At 43.4% G+C, this 19,306-nt stretch overlaps 1 protein-coding gene across 1 annotated transcript; it reads right to left on the reverse strand.

Moving 5' to 3' along the window:
* Nucleotides 1-4,173: 4,173 nt before the first annotated feature.
* On the reverse strand, nucleotides 4,174-5,848 carry neurog1 (neurogenin 1). Its single transcript, XM_037077153.1, has 2 exons — nucleotides 5,326-5,848; nucleotides 4,174-5,222 (listed from the first exon to the last, which is right to left on the reverse strand). Exon 2 carries the CDS (start codon nucleotides 5,214-5,216, stop codon nucleotides 4,689-4,691), a length of 528 nt encoding a protein of 175 aa, XP_036933048.1. The 5' UTR covers nucleotides 5,217-5,222; nucleotides 5,326-5,848; the 3' UTR covers nucleotides 4,174-4,688.
* Between the last annotated feature and the right edge of the window lie 13,458 nt (nucleotides 5,849-19,306).

The raw sequence follows: 19,306 nt of genomic DNA on the forward strand, positions 1-19,306 counted from the left end.
TCAGACAGATACATCTCTCATGCATCTATCATACATCTGACATAAATCTTTCATACAGCTGACATACATCTGACATACATCTATCATACATCTGACATAAATCTTTCATACAGCTGACATACATCTGAAATACATCTATCATACATCTGACATACATCTGAAATACATCTATCATACATCTGACATACATCTATCATACATATACATCTCTCATACATCTGACATACAATTATCATACACATAAATCTATCATACATCTGACATACATCTTTCATACATCTGACATACATCTATCATACATATAAATCTATCATACATCTGACTTTCATCCATATATGTAATATGTATACATCTGACATTCATCTGACATACATCTGCATGTTTCTGTCTTAGAGTTTCCTGGAACTTGATGCAGCTCCACAACAACATGAGTTAATTTTTGTAGATGAGGCTGGGTCCAACCTGGTGAAAACCAGACATCAGGGCCGAAACATTACTGGGCAAAGGGCCATAGTGCACGTCCCTGGTCAGCGTGACGGAAATATCATCTTGTGTGCCGCCATCAGTGTACAGGGAGTCCTGCATCACCACTCCATCCTCAGTCCCTACAACACAGCCCTCATTATTCGCTTTCTGGACACACTTCATGAAACAGTAGTCCAGGACTAGCCAGAGCAGCCCCTGTTTGTTGGATAATGTCAGTTTTCATTGGGCTGCTCTGGTCTGGGACTGGTTCACCAACCATAAAATGAACTGATTCCAATTGAGGAGTTCTTTTCAGCATGGCGCTGGAAGGTTTATGACTGTCAACCACATGCCCACATGCCTCTTCTACGATTCACGGAAGAGGCATGCGGTGACATTGAGGTGCTGGTTAGCTTCAGCATGCAAGGAGATATTTTCCACGTTGCTTGGCAAGGGAGGACATTGCCTGAGATGTGGATGAGGTGATGTGGCCAATTGCCAACTGGAGACGGGATCCATAGCCTAAATGTCTTCCAATCATTTTCTTACAACACTGTTTTGTAGAACATTCTAGCTGTACCATGTCTTTGTGTTTTATTTTGTTTTTTTTTCACTTTTGCAAAAACCTGAAAAAAATAAAAATAAATTCTGAAGCGTTTCCATTTTGTTTTCATGTGTCAACTGTAGTGGATCAATCTATATGAGACTTTAAAGTCAAAACCATCCAGTACTGAATACAGCTGTGTTTTGCATAAAGCACATCTGTGTGTTGTTGCTGCTAGGAAAGAGTGCAAACAAAGGTGCACGTGTTTAATGTTTTGTTACTAAAAACAGTTTTGAAATGGGATTGTTAGGTTTTGTTTCAGAGTTACATTTTGCCATATAGGTTAGGAGTTTATCTTGATGTGCTGTGTCTTACTCAACCTGTGTGTTAAGTTATGACACAAAGTCTGCGACATGTGTGCAAGCTTTTGGCAAAAACTGTATATAGGTGCTTTCCGTGTGAGTAGCTAACGTGGGCGTGTAACATTATATACTTGCCTCGTGAATAATTTTAGCACGTCACACCCACCAAGGTTCGCAGCCCAATTCCGCCAGTCCTGTCTGTGTCGCTTGATCGATCTCTCTCTTTATTCATTTTTTCAAACTTAGCAAAACCAGACGACAGGGACGTAATATTATTGGCTAAAGGTCAATTGTGCACGTCCCGGGCCACGTCATGCCAAACTTGGTCCCTGTAATGCGCAACACATAACATTTCTAGATGCACTTCATGATGTAGTTGTACAGGATAGACCTAGGGGGTATTCCAGAAAGGAGGTTCAACAAACTCTGAGTCTAACCCTGAACTCTGAGTTGACTTATCCTGTGTAGTGAAACTCTGAGTTTTCAGTTCCAGAACAGCTGATCTGAGTTAGGTAAGTCAAGTATGAGTGTGTTAACTCTAAGTTGAGCTCGTGCCTGACAACTAGTAAAAAGCCATCATCAATGACACTGTGATTCACCATGGCAACAGGGGAGAAAACAGGAAGCAGACATTTTCTGGGGGAAAAAAAAGTAACACAGCTGTGGCCTTAATAAAAATCACTGACAGAGTTTTAGATACGGTCATCTTTTCATTTTGGATTTAACATCACCTTCTTTTATATTAGCCTTTAAGGAAGTGGTTGAATGTTGTTCAGTGTTTTGTTTTATTTTATTTTAGGCTATTTTATTTAATTGAAATCGGCTGAAAGTGAAATATAAAAACAGTCTTGCGATGGCTCCTCACTTTGGTTTTATTTCACATATTAAACAAAGTAAAAGTTAATTCAGTTACCACCAACAGATAATGTTTAACACACATCTGTGTCCTAACATCCTGCTGAGTAGTTGAACATGAAGTGGTGCTTACCTCCACCTCCACCACATCTGACAGAGGCTGAGGAGCTGGTCCTGAGTCAGGTCGCTGGGTGACCAGAGGCTGAGGGTGTCACTCACCCCCAGGACCCAACATTACAGACTAAACTAGAAGTCATTTAATCTTACACTCAATGCAGCAGCAAACTAGAAACACAGACTTTGAAATTATGTTGTTGGAAAAAATACAATAGGCTATGCTGATGGTTACTTTTGTAGTTATCTGTGGGAAATAAAGAAAGCCAAATGAAATGTGAGTTAATTCTCTTTTTCTGGCTGCTGGAAGGTGATTGATTTACCTGCAAATGATTCTTTTTTTTTTATTTTTTAAACGAAGATCTGAGAGCACATCAGCGATGATGTGTAGCCTGATATTCGCTGTGCAGCTGGAGAATATAAATGACGGACTGCTGTTCAGTTCAGTCCTCGTCAGGGAGTGAGAGCTCATCTAAATGAATCTAAATTCTCCTCCTGGTGTAAAACTATGTGAATTATTTCTGCTTCAACATGATCGACTGAGAAGGAAAGGACAGCCTCTGTCAGACAGCTCCGTCAGACTCAGGGTTTCTTTAGGTAAACCTGCCAGAGAGCAGGTTAGGTTCACAGATTAAGTTATGGTAGTAGCAGACCCAGAGTTTAGGTTACCTCTCTTTCTGGAACTGAAAACTCAGAGTTTCCTTCATCTCAGGGTTAACATATTCAGAGTTTTCACAAAACCCGCTTTCTGGAATACCCCCAGCGCAGCCCAGGTTTGTTGTTGTCTGGGATAATGTAAGTTTCCATTAGGCTGCTCTGGTCTATCCTGTACAACTGCATCACCAACCATGATCATTTTGAAGTTGCGTACTTGCACCCTTGCTTGCCATTTTTTGCCAGGATTTTTTTTCCGCTTGGAGAAGGCGCATATATGACCGCCACCACATGCCCGTATGCCTCTTCTGCAGGCAATGGGACAGGCTTGCGGAGACGTTGAGGTAAGGTCAATCCAGGGATGGATTCGGCACACAAGGAGATATTTTCCCCGATGCTTAGCTAGAGAAGACATCACTTGTGATGCTGATGAGATCCTGTGGCCAGCAAAAGAGGGCAGTATCTATAGCCCACTTGCACACAATTGTGTTTTTTCTGTGTTTACAGTAGTGTATTGTTTGTTTTATTTTTGTTTCATTTTTGCTTTAACTGAATTTACTGCACAGTAAAATACACTATTGTAATGTAATGATTTTGAATTGAGTATTTCATTTTTTGGTTGTTGTGAAATTGTGCCTTCTGTGCAGCTGAATAAAAACAGTGAAAATGAAAGACTGCAGTGTTTTATATAAAGTAGACAAGTGTGTTGCTGCTGATCTGAAAGTGTATTCATATGATGCAAGTAGGTATCATTTTGTCATCAGAGTGACATTTTGACAAAGGATTGTTTGGTTTTGATTGCAGAGTTTCAATTTGCCATAGATGTGAATGGTTTATTTCCCAGTGTTGTGTCTTATTTGCTTGTGTGAAGAGTTCTGACACAATGAGCCAAGTTTTGCAAAACATGTTCAAACAATGGGCAAAAACTGTATTATTCTAAGCATCTAAATAAATATTGTAGATTATTAATTATATTTTTTCTCTTATATTTCAAGAAATCAGTGTTTTCTATCAGAGTGGAGCTCTGACAGTTAAACTGAAAAAACTAAATGTTCCGCTTGCAGCTCTGAGAAATCCTGTCTGATATTAATTATCATAAACAGCCTGTCAGTGCAGCTGTCTGACTGTTGAACTGATTCATAATAGTCAACAAGTACTGATAAACAATTAACACAGAAACAGAGTTTTATAGAAACGTTAGAACTTTATTTGTAGAAAACTGGTTCAAGTAAATAGAATAAAAATCTCTTTATGTACAAAATACAGTTTTATATGTGACTTCACAAAATAAATAAAAACAATAATAATCTAATGGGGGTCATAATTGATGAGGGCAGCTCCATGTAGGCTACACCCCGTTCTGCAGTAACACTCACTAATGGTTACACTGAGTTCTCACCTCTAAGTGAAGCTGCAGAACATCTTGCAGAACATACTGAACAAACTGCAGATCAACTTGCAGAACATATAGAGCAACCTGGAAAACATACTTAACAACCTACAGAGCATATAGAACAGAGGAACCTGCGGAGCGTCGGGAGGAAAAGTGCAGTCAGGTTTCAGGAGAAAACACAAAAACAGTGAGTTCAGTCCGTCAGCAGAGGTCGGAGCTCATAAAGGCCAAACAGCGAACATAATTCCATCAGTCACGTGTCTCTACCGCTCTGAGAGCGGGCTCCTCTCGGCTCTCTTCCTCAGTAGATACTGGCCGGGACGAAGCTCCTGAAGTAGCTGTAGTCGTCCGGGCCACCAGGGCTGCCCGGGCTGGAGGTGCTGTAGGTCGGGGAGGAGGAGGACGACGAGCCGCTGGAGCTCCAGCTGCCGGGGCTCGGGGGGACCGCAGTCTTGCTCACCTGCAGGTCCGCGATGCGGATGGTCTCGGACAGGGCCCATATGTAGTTGTGGGCGAAGCGCAGAGTCTCGATCTTGGTGAGCTTGGTCTCGTCGGGGAAGGCCGGCAGAACCTCCCGCAGCTCGTCCAACGCGTCGTTCAGGTTGTGCATGCGGTTCCTCTCGCGGTCGTTGGCCTTCATCCTCCGGTTCTTCTTCACCACATGCACGGTGGCCTCGCTCCGCGCGCGCCCGCGCCGCCTCTTCTTCTGCTGCTGCTCAGGGTCCGAGCAGCGCACAGGACAATGCGGACTGCTGCGGGACTCCTCGCTGTCGGAGTGCGGGAAGAAGTCGCAGCTGTTGCTGTCGATGTCGGAGTAGACCGAGTCCATGTCGCTCTGTGGAGAGAGAGAGCAGCGCGTGAGGAGCTGCAGGCAGTAGCGCGTGCAGTGTAAGTATGTGATGTCAGCAGGTGAGCAGAGACACGCGCACTGAACTCACCTGAAGTCAGAAGTGCAGTGGATCAACAGGACGGTGGCACGCGCCTCTCAGCGTCTGTCTGCTCTGTATCAGCTCGTGCGAGCCGGTGAGCTTGGCACACGACCGGCCTCAGCCCGCTTATATACTGAACCAGGGACACCCCCCACCCTGCGGCAGGTCTGCCCCGTGCCGTGAGTCCAGCTCATTAACATAATGAAGCGTGCCGCTAATCATGACCAGCCAATCAGAGCCGTCGGCCGGACACGCGAACGACACGCACGAACTTGCACCCCCCACCCCCACCCCTCTCTGTGAGGCAGAAAAGACCAAAACTAAAACCTAAAAACATAAAGAAGAGAAAGAAGAGGACCCCACCTCCGACCACCACCCTCACCCCACCCGCCGGGCGGAGACACGCTCCGGAGACCTCACTCCTCCCTCACCTCCCTTACCCATGAGCTCCTGCAACAGGAGGAAACAAAGAAACTCTGTAACTAACTTGGAATGGTGAGGTCAGGGTTATGATATGAATAATAACAAACACACCTGTGTCATATGACGTCATACTGTGCTCTGTAACAAAATAAAAGTGACTTTTCTTCACAATAAAAGCACGTGACAATAACAGTGAAGTGTGTGTGTGTGTGTGTGTGTGTGTGTGTGTGTGTGTGTGTGTGTGGCAAAGATTTGTTTGTCGACTGAACAAACAAAAGTTGCGTTGATCTCTGAGACTTCTGAGACAGGTTTCATTTCTTAAAGGAAAAAATGTGAAAAATACCTACACACACACACAAATAGACACACAGACACACATAGACACACACTGAGTTCTTTTGAACACGTCAACAGAAGAGAATTGAGTTGAGTTCAGTTGTTGTTGTTATTATCAGTGAATAAACATCACCAGCTGACTTCTTTTAGATCTATCAGATATAAAGAGTCCAGAAGCTGACTCTCAATCAGATCCACCTGATCCAAGACCAGGACCAGGACCGGGACTAGGACTAGGACCAGGACCGTACAGGAAAAAGACTGTGATGTTTGCTGCAGAAGCAGCGTTGTGAACCTTGTCCATTCTGTTTTTTCTGTGTGTGTGTGTGTGTGTGTGTGTGAGTGTGTGTGTGTATGTGTGGTGTGTGTGTGATGTGTGTGTGTCCAGTGTTTTTTAAAGACATCTTTATGAGACAGCCATACCATTTTCCATTAATTATTCCATTTAGTGAGTTTGCAGCTGAGCAGCAGAGACCTGCAGAGTCTTTCTGTTGCAGAGATGGGGGACATTCATTTATAAATAATTACACAATGTTTAGAGTCTTCAGGCATGTATAATATATCAAAGCCATTAGAAGGTGAATTGTTCCATTGTGGCCGTCCGCCCTGCACTTCTATTCACCGCTCTCTGCTCTGTCCCTCGTCCAAATTCAGCTCCTCGGCCCTTTTGTGCTGCTTTCTTTCTGCCTCAGCCACTCTATTGGCATCATTCTTATTCAAATGGAGCTCAGCAGGAACAAAACCAAAGCCAGGCTGCACACAAATCATCTGTGGCCCCGGCTGCAGGGCCGGCACAAGCCTGTGTGAGGCCCCGACAACAAGCCTGCAAATCCCTAATCCTGCTTCACACGCACGGGAGAGAAGACAGAGGTTTTAAAGAGACGAAAGATCCTGATTTTAACTTTTTATACTGAAGAATACAGACCTGCACAAACCCTAAATCCTGTTTCAGATACACAGGACCAAGCTCTGTTGAAAGAAATCTGAGTTCAAAGAGAACAAAGATCCTCATTTTTACTTTTTTTGCTGAAGTCAGGGGAAACTGGTGAATCTGCAAGAAAATCTATCACTTTTCTGACACTATTAAGGTTTTCATAAATCTGTTAGACAAGTTGAATGTAAAAGGAAGAGAAAGACAAAAATTCACTGAAATTGTTTTTAAAGGGAGTTTTTGCTTTGAAGGAAGGGAGAAGAGTAAATCCTCCCATCTGCTCAGTGTTTTGTGTTCCTGACTACAGCTGCTGTGTTATGTGAGATTATATCCTGCATGTGGCGTTACACGTTACTAACCACAAGATGAACCTGTTTTAAAACTCTGGTTAGGTTCAGGCTCAGAAACCACCTGGATAGTCTAGAAAAACACCATATTTGTCTTTAAACTCCACAGACTCAGCTGGAAAGTGTCTCACTGTCTCATTCAAAGAATCTAATGGCTTCACTTTGACACATGTTGAAACACAGTCCTGAACAGCGGTCTGTGGCTTGGCAGCAGTAGTCTTCACCAACAATCAATGGCAATATTTTATTGTGGTGACTGGGTTGGTTGTTTGCTGTTATATGTTGTTTGATTTTAAACCAGCAGAACTATTTACTATGTAAATAAAAAAAGAAAGAGACAGAATTTTGTTGTCACAGAGCTCCTGATGAAGACACATGTGAGTGTGTGTGTGTGTGTGTGTGTGTGTGTGTGTGTGTGTGTGCGTGTGTGTGTGTGTGTGTGTGTGGGTGGAGCAGCAGCAGTAGACGGTGGTGGCCTTCCTCCCTTCAAAGTGATCAAACAGCTTGTCAGGAATCACTTTACAGCTGCATTTATATTGGCAGACAGCTGACGGACATGTGGGTAGCTCTCTATACATTTACACTATATATGGCCAAAAGTGTGTGACAGACTGTATGTGACTGAGATCCACTGACAAGAGATCAAGAGATCAGTGATATTTACATGATTTAACCTTGAACTGTCGATCAAAACTCACCCATCAATAATCAATGATCATGTGATGGAAATGGAAAAGTAAACAGATAAGTTAGTAAAGAGAGATATCGATCAAGCGACACAGACAGGACTGATCAAATGTGATCAGTAAGTGTTGGATCAGTAAACAACTGACTGAGTTTCATTCAAATGACTGAAATATTTCAAATGTCTGCAGACACCTCCCCCTGCACCAAACTCTGTTCACTAAACTGCTGATTTTAATGATCAGCTCCAGCGTCCACATCGTGGTGAGACGCAGCTTAGATGTTCCAAGCTGATGTCGCGTGATGTTGAACTTTAATATGCTTATTGTCTGTCATCTTATATACACATATCCATGTAGTTTTGGCCTGTTGTGGTTTTAGCTTCAATCTTTGTGTAGAAATGATTATTTTTCCTGTTTATATGTATTGTTGGAACATTTTTTACAAACTATTGAAAGAACAAGTGTGTGTGTGCGTGTGTGCGCGTGTGTGTGTAAAGAAAATGAAACACAAAGCAAGAGTGTGAGGTCTGTCCGGGGTGAAGCTCTGACAGGATTAAGACTCAGCAACACGAGATGTGACTGAATCTCAATGAGCTGAAACACGTGAGAAAATCACACACACGCACACTCCGCTCTACAATAGTAAAAGAGGAGAAGTAGCTGGAGGACTCAAGGAAAAGGTGGAAACAAATACAAGTGAAGAAGAAATAAGTTTAATCTGCTCAGATTGATTACTGCAGTAATCCACTAATACATAGCACTACTGCAGTAATAATTCTGCAGATGCAAATTACATGCTGGACATTTTTAAATGAATACATTTTCTCAACCATCAGAGGTCACTATTAAAACTATAGTGAGCAGCTGTCTGAACGTCAGAGTACAGTTACTTCTTCAGTAGGAACTAATGAGCCACAGACAGGGGGTCAGACAGACAGGGGGTCAGACAGACAGGAAGTCAGACAGCATTCAGAGATGGACCAAAATGTTAAGATGTGACAAGCGTTAATGAAACCACAGAAAAACTTCACTGGAGAAGGTTAATGAATGGATCAACTCATCATTCCTCCTTAAACTGAGGGTGGATGTTAAGGCAGAGCTGAACGTCGCATCAATGACTCGTGGTCGTGGCGTTGTCATGGTGGCAGTGTGCTGCAGATAAACGCTCGGTCCAAACTGTCTCTTTGTGTCGGCTAATGTTGAGTAAACCAGAGGTAAATTATCACCCTGAGCAAACAGCACAGACGGCTGCTCCCAGAATGCACCAGGAAATTAATGGAGGACAAGGAGGCACAGCATTCAGGAAGCTGATGGACAGTAGCTCATTTAGATTAAAACCTTCCTAAACAACAAGAGGAGATGTAGAAAGGGAGGAGGAGAAGGAGGAGGGACACTGAATGACTCAACGTGGTGGTGAACAGAGGTTCAGACAAAATGGCCAACCCACCTGATCTACAACCATCACAGAGAGATCAGGACAGAGTCGATCATCATCACCATCATCATCACATTATCATCACCTTCATAGAGAGAGAGAAAGAGCCAGAGAGAGAGAGAGACCGAGAGAGAGACAGAAACAGAGAGAGAGACAGAAACCCTAACCCTTTTAAAAACAACTTTATTCCAATATTTCCTTCAGTTCACAGTTAAAACATCAGAAAACATTTTCCAAAGAAAACCCCTACAAAGTGAAAAACTAAATCTTCCTCCACCAGTGAACAGACGACATCATTAAAACACCACAGTTTGATAAAAACATCTAGACTCTTCATCACTTTGTGAAAGTTCAAATCAATAAAATCTCTCGCCCTAACTAATGAAACAAACACTCCTAAAACACTTTCCTTTCTTCTCAGTTAGTAGATCAGCATTTTTGCTTCCCCTATTAAAATGTTTAAAAGGTGCCACCTCTGTGTTCACCTTGGGATATTCTGCACCAGAAATAAAACCATTAAAAGACCACTCTTCTCTAAAATGATTAAAATGTTCTTTTAAAATGTTAAAATTAAAAAAAAAAGCCTGTTACAAAAGCAGAAACGAAACTATCCACAGCAGCAGCCCCATGTAGGATTCTCCATTGTTGATCTCCTGTTCTTTTCTTAGATAGTGCTTTATAGAAAACTTCTCCAACATAGTTGATTTGTTCCTGTCGTCTGCAGCCGTCTCCTCCAGACAGTGTCCTCCCACTCCTCTAATTCTTTCTTGTTAAAAAAAACACAACACATTGTATATAAAAAGGTTTCCCACTGGCTGTGTGCAGGTCCTGCTCTGTTTTAAAAGTCTTGCCCAACAGTTTTCCAGAGGACCCCTCCAGGTTGGCAGTCAGAGTCATCTCTCCTTCCTTCAGGTTGCTCCCTGCCACCTACACCACCTGCCTCCACCAGCGTTAGAACCCTGTGGCCCTCAGGATCCTCCTCAGTCCTGGAGTAGACCCATCCTCCACGTCCAGCCTGGCTCCTCTGATTACCGGTTTTCATATATTATATGTTGGTATATGTACATATAGGTACATATATGTGCCTTTACATATAGATACACATGTGATATATGAAAACAGTCAATTTTATGTATGTCGCATCTATTCGAAACCTATATTAAAACCTATATGTTTATATAAGTTCTTTCTGCATGGGATCACCTCCCTCAGTCTGTTGGCCAGCGTTTTGGACAACATTTTATAATCTGTGCACAGAAGAGACACGGGACGCCAGTTCGTTATCTCCTGCAGATCTCCTTTCTTTGGCAGGAGAGTTATCACTGCCCTCCTACCACTTAGTGGTAAAATCAGGTCTTTAAAACTTTCGCAAAAACCATTCAAAGATCCATTCCCAACTCCTCCCAGAGCTCTCGATGCCAGGGGCCTTGCCTCCCTTCAGGTCCTGCAGGGCTATGGATAGATCCTGCAGACCCAGTGGTTCCTCCAGCTCCACTGCAATGTTTTCCAGGACCCTGGATAATACTCCACAAAAACCATACAACAGTTCCTGGTGCCCTTGGTACTCACTTTTGCGGAGTTCTTTATAAAAAGTTCAAATTCAAATTCGTCTGTGGATCTCCTCTGGCTTTTTTTAAGTTCCTGTCCTGCAGCAGATTTTATTTCATGTATGAATCTGTTCGGTCCGTTTTTCTTTTCCAAGCTAAAAAAGAATTTTGATGGTGCATCCATCAGTGCAGCACTTTGGAAACGAGAGCGGACTAGGGCCCTCTGAGCCTTAGTGCCTATTAGGTCTTTAAGAGCAGATCTTTTGGACTTTCCAGATTTCCAGTGGATTCCAGTAAACGTTAACTCCACAAACTCAGTCTCCAGATCCTTCACAGAACTGGTGATGTCCCATGTGACAATGAGAGTGTACTGTTGTCAGAGCTGCTTTATTTCAACTTTCCCACAGTCCCACCACTGTCTTAAATATTTAAAATCATGCATCCTACTCCTAAAAACTCCCCCCCCAAAAAAAAACTAAAAAAAATTTGAATCAGATAAAAGAGTGGTGTTAAAATGCTAGGAAGCATAAGTCATTAAAACGTTCAAATTTTGCTTTCACCATCATCAGTCTGCCCTCCACCACCTCCTCCACCTCAAAGGATGCTGGGGCAAAGCTTTTAGAGAAAAAAAAGAGCCACCCCCCACTGGTGTTGCTTTTGTGGCTTCCTGCTCAGTGAAACCAACTTTTTTACTCTTCATCTGTTGTTGGGCAACAGCTCCTTATCAGAGAAATAATCCTCAATTTTCACTCCTTTCATGATTTTAGTTTTCTTTAAGAGCACTCTGATTTTCCCCACACTGTAACTTTTTATCCCTTTTCTTTTTGGAGGCTGCAGATCTCTCATCACTGTCTGCGGCAGAGTCTTACTCTATGGTGGATTCAGACTCTGAGCCTCCCTGTTTTTCTTTTTCCTTCTCCTTACTTCCCGTCGCTCTCTTTGCCTGAGAATCTCTTCTGCTGCTTTGTGATTTTTTTTTTTCAGACATGGCACTTTTAAAAGCTCAGCCTCGTCTCCCATCTCAAAATCTCTCCCTTCCATCACTTCTTCCTCCACCACTCTATTACCTGCACACTTTCCTTTTTGCTTTACAGCTTTTTTCCTTTACTTCTCCTATACTCACCTAACTGTCTTCTCTACCCTCACTTGTCTCCTCCTGTCCTCACACACTCACCTGTTTTCTATACCCTCACCTGTCCCTTCCTGTGTCTCCACATTCACCCGTTTCTCCTTTTGCCCCTCAACTGTCTCATTGAGGCTTTTCTCCAGACGTGCTTGGATCAGATGTTCCTCCCTACCACACCCAAAACACTCGCTACTGTGAGAAAAAACAAACAAAACTAACATAATCAAATTCGTCCACTCGGATCTTAAAATCCAAGCTGAGCTCTTCAGTCCTGTTCTTGAGGATCATCAGGACATTTCTTCTGTGAGACACTACATGTCTCAGCAGAGGAGTCTTGCAGCCTGATGGGACTTTCCTGATTGGAGATACAACTTGTCCATGCTTAGCCAATTGAGTAATTAAAGTTTCATCCCTGATGAATGGTGGGACTTTGGAAGGTGTTACTTTTTTGCTGGTGTGGCGAGCGGCATCAAAAACATTGAAAACAAACATGTAATTCACCGTGATGTCGCTCTCCACCACTACGTCCACCTTTTCAATATTGTCAAGAAATATCACCACAGCTCCGTTCATCCGAGCAGCTGATTTCACTCTGCTGTGGCCGACAGTCACTGCCAGGCTGCAGTCCTCCACCGAGCAGGACGAGGACAAGGACAGCTTCATGCGCCCTCGTTAGCCTGCTCAACTCCATGTCGGCGTTTAGCGCAGCGACCATCAAAGCGCTGGTTGACTGCACAAACGCACAAACACACACACACTCACACACGAAAACACCTACATGGTAAACCTACAACAAACCTGGTTTACAACATTTAACAAAAATATATGTTTAAGTCACAAAAATTGCTCACATCCACAGCTTAACACACTCACTGCATCCTCTCAGAGAGAGAGACAGAGATAGAGACAGAGACAGAGAGACAGCAACAGACAAAGAGAGAGACAGAGACAGACAGAGATAGACAGACAGAGACAGCGAGAGAGATGAAGAGAGAGACAGAGACAGACAGAGAGAGACAGAGAGACAGAGACAGATGAAGAGAGAGAGAGACAGAGACAGAGAGAGAGACAGACAGAGAGAGAGAGACAGAGAGGGAGACAGACAGAGACAGACAGAGAGAGAGACAGAGAGACAGAGACAGATGAAGAGAGAGAGAGACAGAGAGAGAGAGACAGAGACAGAGAGAGAGACAGAGAGAGAGAGAGACAGAGAGAGAGAGAGAGAGAGACAGAGACAGAGAAGAGAGACAGAGACAGAGAGAGACAGAGACAGAGACAGACAGAGAGAGAGAGACAGAGAGGGAGACAGACAGAGAGAGAGACAGAGACAGAGAGGGAGACAGACAGAGAGAGAGACAGAGACAGACAGACAGAGAACCAGAGACCATATGTGAGAGCAATAACCTGAAGTCAGTCACACAAAGGAGTGATTGAGAAGCAGGGGAGATGTGAAAACTCTCCTCTTTCAGACTAATGAAGCTGTTGTCTGAGGGGGAGGAGAGGATGGGGGGGGGTGTGGGTGAGGAGAGGATGGAGGTGGGGGGGATGGGGGTGTGGGGAAAGAAGAGGATGGGATGGGGGTGTGGGGGAGGAGAGGATGGGGGTGGAGGGAGGAGAGGATGGAGGTGTGGGGGCAGAGGAGGCTGAGCGGTCCTGGACGTGATTTGTCATACAATGTGAATGTTTAGGAGGCCACAGCACAGAGACCTCCTCCCCATATGTCTGCCTCGTTTGCATTTGAAAGCTTTTTTTGAGGAGGGGGGGCAGGAGGTGAAACTGCCCCGTGCATCAGCAGCTCAGAGGCTCTGTGGGTATTTATGCTCCTTCTTGTTTCAGACAGAGCTGCTGCATTTAAATTTTAGCATCAGATGATTTTTGTGAATTTCTTAAAGTTTAATATTAAAGTTTAACAAAAAAAACAAGGGGTGGAGAAAAGTGTCAGTGATGAAGAGGAGGAGGAAGGTGAAAGAAGGAAATGAGCTGACAGCAGACGAGGGAGGAAGAGAGAGAAATCATAAGAGTGGATAAGACTTGTGGTCATCAGTGATCATTTTATAATACTGACCAGTGATCAGATCATGGATCAGACCGCTACATCATTATCATATTTGACAGTTTTAACATCTTTAATAAAACAGTTCAGCTCCAACAATCTCACACTACTTTCATACTTTAACTACATATTACTGCTCAAACTTAAGTACTTTGTGTACTTCAGAACTGTTTGTAATGGAGTATTCTGACTTGGTTCTTTGTATGATACTTCTTTCACCTGTTTGTCACTTTATTCTTATACTCAGGTATTTTTTTCCTGTAACTTTAGTAATTTTGCAGATTCAGAGTATTAAAGCAAAATGTAATAAATTATAGTTCACCCTGATACTACTGTTTTTACTTCTGATATTACATTTTATTTAGCTACTTTAGAGTATGTTTACTTCAGTATCTGATCTGAAACACATCCAGAACAGGCGATATGACGCTCACACAAAGAAACTGTGTGTCTGACTGAGAAAGAAGAGAAGGAGGAGGAGGAGGATGAAGAGGAGGAGGAGGAGGAGCAGGAAGATGAAGAGGGGTAAGAGGAGCAAAAGGATGAATAGGAGTAGCAGGAGGAGGAGGATAAAGGTGATGATGACGATCGGGGGGGGGGCTGATGCCAACATCAGGGTCATGACCCTGAGGCTCTGCAGACATCTGTAGCTGCTGCACATTCCCTGACACACACACACACACACACACACACACACACACACACACACACACACACACACACACACACACACACACGCAGACTCTTCTGCCCCCTGCTGGACTTTATAATATCTACATTGCTGTACTCTGGTCAGCAGCCTTCTGATGACGTTTGACCGGACTGTGATAGGACTGAGCGAACCAACAGTGCCTCCTGCTGGACAACAGCTATTACTACACGTTCTTCAGTAACAGTGCGTGTGTGTGTGTGTGCGCAAATTATGTACTGTTCAGTTTTGTTGAGATTTTCACATATGTTTGTATCTTAACAACAGCTTCATGTTCAGTTGTTGTCCTCACATATATACATAGCAATATATATGTAGACATACACTATATTACCAAAAGTATTCACTCTTCCATCTAAATAATTGAAATCAGATGTTCCAATCACTTCCATGGCCACAGGTGTATAAAAGAAAGTGCCTTGGTATGCAGACTGTTTCTACAAACATTTGTGAAAGAATGTGTGGCTCTCAGGAGCTCAGTGAATTCTAGCGCGGTACTGTGATAGGATGCCACCTGTGCAACAAGTCCAGTCATGAAATTTCCTGACTCTTAAATATTCCACAGTCAACTGTCAGTGGTATTATAACAAAGTGGAAGTGATTGGGAACGACAGCAACTGAGCCAAGAAGTGGTAGGCCACGTAAAATGACAGAGCAGAGTCAGTGGATGCTGAGGTGCATAGTGTGCAGAGGATGCCAGCTTTCTGCACGGTTAATTGCTACAGAGCTCCAAACTTCATGTGGCCTCAGATTAGCTCAAGGACAGTGCGTAGAGAGCTTCATGGGATGTGTTTCCATGGCCGAGCAGCTGCATCCAAGCCATATATCAGCATGGGCAATGCAAAGCGTTGGATGCAGTGGTGTAAAGCACCACTGGACTCTAGAGCAGTGGAGATGCGTTCTCTGGAGTGATGAATCGCACTTCTCCATCTGGCAATCTGATGGACGAGTCTGGGTTTGGTGGTTGCCAGGAGAACGGTACTTGTCTGACTGCACTGTGCCAAGTGTAAAATTTGGTGGAGGGGGATTATGGTGTGGGGTTGTTCTTCAGGAGCTGGGCTTGGCCCCTTAGTTCCAGTGAAAGGAACTCTGAATGCTTCAGCATACCAAGAGATGTTGGACAATTCCATGGTCCCAACATTTGGACTTGGAGAAAGCATTCGACCATGTCCCTCGTGGCATTAAGGGCTGCACGGTCCCTGTATGACCAGAGGAGGAGCTTGGTTCACATTGCCGGCAGTAAGTCAGACCTTTTCCCAGTGCATGTTGGACTCCAGCAGGGCTGTCCTTTGTCACCGGTTCTGTTCATTATTTTTATGGACAGAATTTCTAGGCGCAGCCACAGGCTGGAGGGGGTCTGGTTCGGGAGCCACAGGAATTCATGTCTGCTTTTCGCAGATGATGTGGTCTTGTTGGTTCCTTCGAGCCAGGAACTTCAGCATGTCCTGGGGCGGTTTGCAGCCGAGTGTGAAGTGGCTGGGATGAGAATCAGCACCTCCAAGTCCGAGGCCATGGTTCTCGACCAAAAAAAGGTGGTTGGCCCCTCCAGGTTGGGGGAGAGCTACTGCCTCAGGTGGAGGAGTTTAAGTATCTTGGGGTCTTGTTCACAAGTGAGGGAAGGATGGAGCGTGAGATTGACAGGTGGATCGGTGCAACAGCCGCAGTAATGTGGTCGTTGTATCGGTCTGTCGTGGTGAGGAGAGAGCTGAGTCGAAAGGCGAAGCCCGGGACGCCTCCCTTGGGAGGTGTTCCTGGCATGTCCCGCCGGGAGGAGACCCCAAGGAAGACCCAGGAGATACTGGAGTGACTATGTCACCCAGCTGTCCTGGAAATACCTTGGGATCCTCCCGGAAGAGCTGGAGGAAGTGTCCGGGGAGAGGGAAGTCTGGGTGTCCCTGCTCAGGCAGCTGCCCCCGCCACCCGGTCCCGGATAAGCGGCTGAAAATGGATGGATGGATACGGATGTGGAATGATTGAGACTAAGGTTCAATTCAAATTACCTCATGTGTCTACTGTCATAACTGTCATACTTGTCAGGCAGTTTAAGGAAATTGTGCATATCAATGAAGTTTTCTGACAGAAGAATGATGTAACTATTAAACAACTACCATTTTTTGGCGCTTTGGTCCATTTTGCAGTGTCTCCTCTTCATGGTCCAGGGCCTCCATGCTGTGGAGGGGCAGCTCCAAGGGCTCCAAGGAGGCCAGTCCCACAGAGTCATACTGTCCACACCTGCAGGAGTGGCTTAATTGACTGAACTCCTTCTGCAGGTCTTTCACCTCCTTGGACAACTCTGTCACCACAGTGAGTAGTTTCTGCAGAGCCACATCTATTGACCAAAAAAATATTAACATTTGAATTTAAAAGCTGAAACCCTTTTACTTAAAAAATTCAGAAGGTGTTGAACAAAGAAGTGTATCATCAAAACTACTTAAAGCAGTCAGTGTAATGTTTAATGTTTTTAATGTTCTTTTATCATTGACACACACTTATGTTCAAAGGCTTGGGATCACAACTAATGTTTCTATTGGGCTTCGTTATAGTAAGCCTCATGAAATAGTAAACTGGAAGGCTTCAAGATTATTATAAGTGGCGTAAAATCGAATAACAGGTGCTTGGCATGTATGGGACGACTCTTATGACTGTTGTAAAACCATTCCTATTGTCTAAGTGTATTCCAGGTAACTATTTCATGAGGCTGGTTATAAGGAAGTCAAATGGTAAAATGAATGGTGATTACAAACTTTTGAACAGTTGTGTATATTTAAGCAATGCCATTGGTTTAAGCTAAAAGTTGACAGGTGGTAAATCCTTCAATGATTCAAATAATTCAAATTTGCTGTTAATTTGCATACGTCAACAGCAAAAGGTTGAAACAGTTTGCTCTCGACAGAAGCATCTGCCAAAATAAACAAATGTGTGGAACTGGAAATCGGACATTCATTATTACCTTCTTTTTATTTTTAGGCCATGGTGGCTCTCCCCCTCAGACTGGATGTCGGTGGTATCGTAACCATTAATATATTGGTCCAGGCTCCTCGCTGCCTCATCATGACTATCTACACAGCAAATTTGAGAAAACCCACCATAAGTTAAGAGGAGATGCATTGGTTCATATGTGTGCCAGCCATGTCCAGGCTGTTCTCGGTTCAGGATGGCTGCATTCAGCCTAATAGAGTCCTTGGGAGGGTATGGGGGTCAGAAGACTTTATCCCTTTCAACCCATGTCTTAGGCACAATTTCAGTTGAACCACTGCTTAACTGTATAATGCACCACTGGGTCATTTTTTTGTAAGACTGTATAGAAGACAAAGCACACCAAAATGTACTTATAAACTGATGGACTGATAAACTGATGAACTAATTAACAGATGAACAGATGAACTAACTGCATGAACTGATTATATGAACTGATGAACAGATGAACTAACTACATGAACTGATTTTATGAACTGATTTGGATATTTTGGACATTATGGGAATGGCGATGAACTGTGTTTTGTCAGGGTAAAGTATGTACTTTTTACCAATGTGCTGAAGCCTTGTCACACTGACATTCTTGCTCAACACCCAAACTGTATATACCCCAATGTTTGCAGATGGAAAGGGATACTGGCCATAGGACTCCTTCTTGGTAAACTTTCGAAAAATTATGCAATTCTCCTGAACTACTCTGACAGTGTTTTCAACAATGGTAATGTCATCTACAATTTTGAAAACAGTTATCCCCAGACCAGATTTCTCTTGGTCTCTCCTTTCCTGTTTTAATAGATTTCACAACATACATCCCCCCTAACGCATCTGCCTACTTAGCAATTGGTATAATGGTACAGATATGTATTTCAAGCAAGCTGTCACAAAAATAGACTGGACTCAGAGGTTTTGCTAGCTTATTGTAACCTGATGGAAGCTAATGACGATAGCCGTCAGCACGAAGTTACATTAACTTTGGCAGATTATGACATTGATTTAACAAAATCTATTTCAGTGACTGCAGTACCGCATGGGTTACTACACTAACCACTATGTTAACGAGTAACAGTATTTGAATTGGTACAATTCATTCACATTGAACATTTCATAAGCAAGCTTACCTGATCGTATGGGTCAAGGGTCCAGAAATGAGATGTCCAGTGCAGTATGTTGCAACGTCTACCACCCGATTATCTCCCGGTCAACCAAATATCGATGGATTTTCAACCATATTTCCCGGTCAACTCTAAATCAATGACTTTTCAACACATTGGCAATATTGTCCGGTAAACCAAATATCAAAGCTTTACTCAATCATAAAGATAACAATAGATCAACATTAATAACATCAGGTTTCATCGATATGGTAATGGTGATTCAACATTTATTTTGCATTGAAATTTCAATATAAACCATAATGATGA

The sequence above is a fragment of the Acanthopagrus latus genome, chromosome 18 (assembly GCF_904848185.1).
Source record: "Acanthopagrus latus isolate v.2019 chromosome 18, fAcaLat1.1, whole genome shotgun sequence".
NCBI lineage: Eukaryota > Metazoa > Chordata > Actinopteri > Spariformes > Sparidae > Acanthopagrus > Acanthopagrus latus.

Excerpts from the sequence above, each read along its gene's own strand:
- neurog1 (XM_037077153.1), bottom strand. The coding sequence starts at position 5,216 with ATGGACTCGGTCTACTCCGACATCGACAGCAACAGCTGCGACTTCTTC.